The sequence below is a fragment of the Syngnathus typhle genome, linkage group LG10 (genome assembly GCF_033458585.1).
Source record: "Syngnathus typhle isolate RoL2023-S1 ecotype Sweden linkage group LG10, RoL_Styp_1.0, whole genome shotgun sequence".
Classification (NCBI taxonomy): Eukaryota; Metazoa; Chordata; class Actinopteri; order Syngnathiformes; family Syngnathidae; genus Syngnathus; species Syngnathus typhle.
The window spans coordinates 4799266-4805815 of record NC_083747.1 but is presented as its reverse complement, the minus strand read 5'-3'; the positions used below and the strand labels follow the sequence as shown (position 1 = coordinate 4805815).

The 6550-nt window shown below is 47.9% G+C and overlaps 1 protein-coding gene across 1 annotated transcript; it reads left to right on the top strand.

Annotated features, from left to right (window-relative positions):
• Window positions 1–590: 590 nt before the first annotated feature.
• im:7147486 (zinc finger protein 845) lies at window positions 591–6038 on the top strand. The gene is made up of 2 exons (XM_061288686.1): window positions 591–1236; window positions 2925–6038. Exon 2 carries the CDS (start codon window positions 2938–2940, stop codon window positions 5767–5769), a length of 2832 nt encoding a protein of 943 aa, XP_061144670.1. The 5' UTR covers window positions 591–1236; window positions 2925–2937; the 3' UTR covers window positions 5770–6038.
• Window positions 6039–6550: the final 512 nt, after the last annotated feature.

Here is a 6550-nt window from a genome sequence, read left to right as displayed (position 1 = left end):
AGGAGTCACGGCCCTACTCCCTATCTCTAAGGGAGAGCCCGGACACCCTGCGGCGGAAACTCATTTCGGCCGCTTGTATCCGGGATCTTGTTTTTTCGGTCACGACCCATAGCTCGTGACTATAGGTGAAGGTAGGAGCGTAGATCGACCGGTGAATTGAGAGCTTTGCCTTTTGGCGCAGCTCTCTCTTTACCATGCCGGACCGGTACAGAGTCCGCATTACAGCCGACGCTGCACCGATCCGCCTGTCGATCTCACGCTCCATCCTGCCCTCGCTCGTGAACAAAACCCCAAGATACTTGAACTCCTCCACTTGGGCCACAATCTCATCCCTGATCCGGAGAGGGCATTCCACCCTTTTCCGACTGAGGACCATGGACTCAGATTTGGAGGTGCTGATCTGTCTCTCCTGTCCCTGTGTTTGGAATCACCAAGCTGGCAAAGGTTGGGGGTGGGTGAGATTTCCCCAAATTTCCTAGTTTTTCTTGTGGGGTTGTCCCGATTAACACACCTTGAAGAAATGTCAACATCGGGGACTGTGGCTATGGCAGACTGGGGTGGTGGCCCCCTCCCCCTTTTAAGAAAAGGGACCAGAGGGGGGTTTCCAACTACAGGCGGATCACACTCCTCACCCCTTTAGAGTCTCCAACAAGCATGTTTTGTGATATGAGGGAGGGAACCGGAGTACCTGGGGAGTAAAAAGCTTCTGCATGTGGGGGAGGGGATTGGTCCAACAAAGACAAACCCAAGTCGAGACTTAATACCAAAACCTCAGGACTGTGGGGTGCGTCACTACTGCCCCCATTTGTGCATAAGGAAGTGAAATGGTTACCTTTGGAACACAACACACATACCATCAGTATTTGTGTACTGACGTGGCTAGTCGACTGACTGGATTCTGCACAGTGCGGTATTTGGCGGTTGGGAGAGCTTCCTGAGGAACCACGTGACCATGATTTCCAGGGGCAGAGGCGTTTTCACTGCAGGCGTGCCTACTGCGCATGCGCACATGTCGAGGCTGCTCGACCCCGCAGCTGGACTACTCGCTTTCTTCTGGTTCTCCTGCACCTACTCCTCCTCTTCCTCTTGGCACATATTCACATTTGTTGGAGGCTGAAGAGCGTTTCCAAGAGCTCGCGCATCTGCGCGGCCAGATGTCTCCGGACCCACGCAGCGGTTGTAGCTAACCTTTTGTGCCCACGTCAAAGGCTTCGGACACCAGGCTTTTGTGACAAGGTAAGTGTTTAAACGAACCAGGAAAAAAAAAAAAACTCCGAAGAGAAGACCGTGGAAGCTTGCCCGCCAATATCTGTTGTTTGTGTGGCCTCTCACGGGAGCATGGCCAGTCACCACCCCTCGCTTAAATGCCCCCCCGGAGGACCGTTCACGGCTTTGCACGAAGCTCGTCATTTTTAAAGCTCGCCAAACCATACCATGTGTAGAATATGATAGCATAGCTGTTAGTGAAGTAGCCGAAATGGATCTCAAGCCGTTTTAGCATTAGCTTAGCCTGCATATTCATTCGTGTTTTCAAAGGTATTGACCATGACTCCTGTCCACATCAGTTGCGTTTTATGTTTTGATTTGAATCTCCGTGCACATCGTGTGTTATGCATTTAAAGTCAACACGAGCTCAAGTTGAAAAATAAGCTAATCAAATGAGGGGTGTATTAAAAAAAAAAAAAAAAAAACTCTTGGCACATAGAAGGCGTTAAAACAGTTTATCAATGCAAGCAAGGCTGCAAACTGAATTTATTGAACATGAATATCGTAGTAATTGAACAATAGGAGGTTTGAGTGATGCTAGCACAGTGTGCCTTTTATTAGAGGATGCTGCAAAAATAGTTTTTTTTCTCCACATAGTTACCCCACTGATGTTTTTAGGAACAGTGTGTATGTTTTGAATTTTCCCGTTCATTCATTCACAATTAATTCTGGCAAAATGTGAAATCACATCAATTCACATGATCTATTTGATCTATCTTCAATCTAATTGAGATCCAGTAATTGGTCATTATATTTTATGAGTCCTCACTGTACAGAACGCTAACATGTGTCATTGTCATCTTTATGCAGCCAATCACAAATTTGCTGGATCAATGTGTAACCAATCCATCACACTTTGTCGCTCGAGGAAATACTAGAAAATGTTTGTGATGATACTGCTACTGAGAAGATTGATGGCAGGCCTGGTGGATAAAACCGTTTGTGAGTATGTTGGTGCAGGAGCGGAACCTTCTGTACCTCATCCCAGAGGGCAGGAGGTTGTTGTCGCTGCCTCATCTGGTCCGAAAATCGACCTCCTTCCTGTTTGTTTCATCAACCTTAATAATGAGACCCACTATAGTGTTGTACCGTCTATGTTTGGCGTGGTGGGTCATTGTGCAGTCATGTGTCAGCGGGGTACAGAGCAGAGTACTGAGCATACAGCCTTGGGTGGGGGATGTGTTCAGGGTCAATGCTGCTTGAAATGGTGTTGCCAAGCCGTACTGCCTCTGAATAAGGAAGTCTTAACAACCAGGGGCAGAGAGAGGTGCTGATCTCCAGCTTGTGCAGTTTGCTGATGAGTTGTGGTATTATGGTGTTGAATATTGAAGGCAGTGCTATCGGATGATAGTCGTTGAAGCAGGATTGAGCAGATTTCTTTGACACTGGTGTGATGGTTTTGAAGAGTGATGGAACAATGGCAAGACATCAGTGAAGACATCCTTAAGCTCCTCCGCGCAGTCCTTCAGCATATGACCTGGGTTGCCATCTGGTCTTGTTGCTTTGCGGGGGTTGATTTTGGCAGGAGTCTTCTTCACCATGGAGAGGCGCAGAGTCTAGTTCTGAACAAGGGGAGGGGTCTGATTGATGTTGTATTTGTGGAATATAAAATATGGAGTTGTGCGGTATCCAACCACGTGTCTGTGTTTTATTTCCAGGAACCAACAATCCATGATGCTCGGGCTTCAGGGCAGTGGGCCTCCATCTTCCAAAATCTATCGTTGCGTGGCGTGTTCGGCAACCTTCAGCGGACTGGCAGCCTTGCTTGTACACCAGGCAAAGCATGCCACCATGCTCCCCAAGGTCATCGGGCCTCCTTCGACCCAGCCCGACATGAACCTGCAGGACGCTTTGACAGCAAACCTAAAGTCGTCCAGTCCACCAGCGTCGTCCGACGGCGCCTCGCCATCTTTTTATATCTGTGATTGCGGAGAGGAATTTCAAGACTTTTGTCAAATGCTTGATCACAAACAATCGCATAGTTCACACTTAAAGTCACTCGATATGACTTATAATAATGCCGTCTCAGATGGAACCGATTCTGCTGATGGGTCTTCTAATCAGACGGTAGATTTACAGCGGACCACAGCCTTGACGGATCCGGCCCTGAGTTGCCCCTCTACTTCAGGGTCGCCACCTGTGAAAATAGAGCTTGAAACCAGACAAAGACTGGAAAAGAGCAAAGTTGTTCCATCCACTCCCCTTGAGCAGAGTAAAGCCTCTGAAGAAAATAACGATGGACAACTTGACCAGACATCTGCAAGTAAAGAGGCAGTGCCAGAGACTGTGAGGGCTTCACCGTCCACTCATAGCAGCGACAATGAGGAACGAGCGGCAAAAAATAACAAATTAATGCAAATCCTAGCAACAGCCTACACGAATCACACCGCCAAGCCTCCGACTTCGAATGACAGTAACGTTTTGATCACCCCCAAACAAGAAGCCATCCCGGTCGATGTCACGCCAGTCACAGAAGAGCCGGCCATCAACGATCTCTCTGTGGCAAAGTTAAGACGATTGCTGGCAAAGACTAACACAAAAACAAAAGCCCCCACCATCAGTCGAATTATCGACTCCAGCAGGAAGAAGATAGTTTCGCTGACAAAAATGCTCTCGCCCGTCGTGGTTCTTGAAACGCGTCAGAAACTTCGAGATTCTGGCAACAGCACTCTTTTTGGGAAATATCAATGCGGGCGCTGCCGTCGGATCTTCCCCAACTCCGACAGACTAACCGAGCACCACTTTTTGCACAAAAAGGAGAGAATTAAGTGTTGCCGTCGCTGCAAACAACTCATCATCGGCAAGCTGCCTTTCACCGACAATCACGTCTGCATTGCATCAGTGAAAAAACCCGCACAGCTGCCAAGTACATTGCCGCTGGTCCCCAAATATGTGCCCTTCCATAGCTTTAACAACAAGAAAAAATCATTCTTTTGTCCCGTATGCAAGCACAACTACGCCCGCAGGTACAACCTGAAGAAGCACAAGTGCCAAGGCCCGAAAGCTGCGCCGCCCCAGACGCGCGTCTCCGCCGACAGACTACAAGCATTGAGGTCAAATAATAAAGCCTCGCCGTACAAGAATGGTCAAGTCCAGCACGGAACGAACAGCGTTTCCGTCAGCACCGAAGCCCCTCGGGTCAAGGTCGAGGTGACTTCTACTACTTGTGAGCAGTCTGAGATGCTTGACCTTCCCTGGAGTCGTTCTACCAATACCTTCCCGCCATTTTTCCCCACCTCGGCGGATCAGCATGAAAGCCCCTCTGGAAGCGCGATGGACAACACGAGCTCGGATGCTGTGCCGGCGCCGCATAACGAGAGCGGCAACGAAGGCCAGTGGACGATGCCTTTGGACGATGAAACGGAGCTGCTTAGTTCGTCTCAGAATGCTGCTAACGAAGATGAGATGGATCCCGACTCCAAGGAGATGGCCAACCTGAGTTATTTTGTCAAAGATGGCATAAGACGTTACCCCTGTCCCAGGTGTCAGAAAACCTACAGTCGCCCCTCTACTCTGGCCCGCCATTTACGCCTGTGCGGGTTCAGGCCTCGGGGACCTGCGTCCATATCGCACGGTGCTGGTAATGACGGCGGTCCCAAACCCAGGGTTCCTTGCAATGTCTGCGGAAGAAACTTCAGCCGCAAAGATAACATGCTGGTTCACCGGCGACGGTGTCAGTTTCAGGGTGCGGCGCCCAAAGAACCCTCGCCGCCAAATTTGCCAGTCAGCGCACAAGCAAGTTCAGATGACGACGCTAATAACTGGGGCTTCATGTCACTGCCCCCCGTGCTACCCAGGAGGGTGACGTGCGAGTGTGGGGTCGGGTTTACATCTCCGAGACTCCTCCTGGAGCATTTACAAAAGCACGCGCAGGAATCCTACACGTGCCCAACTTGTGGAGAGACTGTGAATTCTTGGGCTGACTACGAGGTTCACCTGCAAATCCACATGCATCCTCATCACCAGCTGCTGAAGGGACTCCAAACGCAGCGATCGCAACCCTTGATGCTTAGGATCCATCAGCAACTTCAGCAGCCACCTCCGCCGCCTCCACTCGCGCATCAAGCGTCACAGAAGGAACCAGTCCCTGAACCCTCAACCCCCAAAAAGCAGAGGCCTGTTTGCTCACGATGCGGAAATACATTTGCTACCAGATGTTCCCTCCGAAGGCACTTATCTTGGGACCGTTGCAAAGGCGGACGACCTCTGAACGCGCCCAAATTTTATCGCTGCTCCCGCTGCAGCTCCGAATTCCCCAACATGGTGAGCCTTCTGTTTCACCAGAGGAGCGGTGCCTGCAAACCTGCCATCAAGCCCGTGCGTTGCCCAGTTTGTCTCCGTTGGTTCAGCACTGTGGACGGGTTGCAGAAACACCTCCTGACTCACAAGCAGTCTGACTCCCACCGCTGTGATATCTGCCAGTGTTCATACCCAACCCTGAAATCTCTCAAAACCCATCGCAGGAGGGTGCATAATGTCTTGTGTGCAGAACTTCTAACTTAGCAGTGTTTGCCCCCCCCCCCACCCCCCCTCTAATTTCCGTGACATTGATGTGGTATTTCAAAATGCTGCTTTTGATTAGTACTAATTCTAAATGATCAAAATGAAATAACAAAAAAGTACTTTAGTTTTGTAGCAGTTTGCTGCTGTGGCTCACGTGTAGTTTGGTCCAGTTCTTCATTTCAATTTACAAGGTTGTGAATGTTTCCACTTGAAGTTTTATCCAATTATTGTTCTGTAGTTTGTTGGGTGTTATTAAATATACAAATTTATGAATGTTGTGGGTGTTTTTTTTTTCCTGGTGTATTTGGGGTCATCTAAACAGTTGACTGTAATTTACATTATGGTATTGTATTTGTCCAACAAGCATTCTGGTAGATAAAATAAAATAAAAAATTACTGCTCCTATTATTTAGTTGTTCCATGAAAAAAACAATACAATGTCAAATACTCACAATCACACCACATTTGCTATTATTGCTATTATAAGTTACATCCATTAAAACGGAATTTGACTAAGATTTCTTGAGACATGTAAACATTGATAACCTCACGTCCTCCCAACCGTTGCCTAATGTATATACCCCTAAAGATTTGTAGTATTTCCGCAAAACCTAATTCCTGTCTAATAATAATTGGATGAAGGGGTAATGTTTCAGCCAAATAAAAATACGCATACAATAACCTTTAACTGATATGATTAATTATACGATATATATATATACGAAATATATTTGCAAACAAGATTTTTTTTCCTTGAATACATAAATGAAATGTGTAATTT

Bases quoted from the DNA above. Each gene is read 5' to 3' on its own strand.
- im:7147486 (XM_061288686.1), top strand. From the start codon at position 2,938: ATGATGCTCGGGCTTCAGGGCAGTGGGCCTCCATCTTCCAAAATCTAT.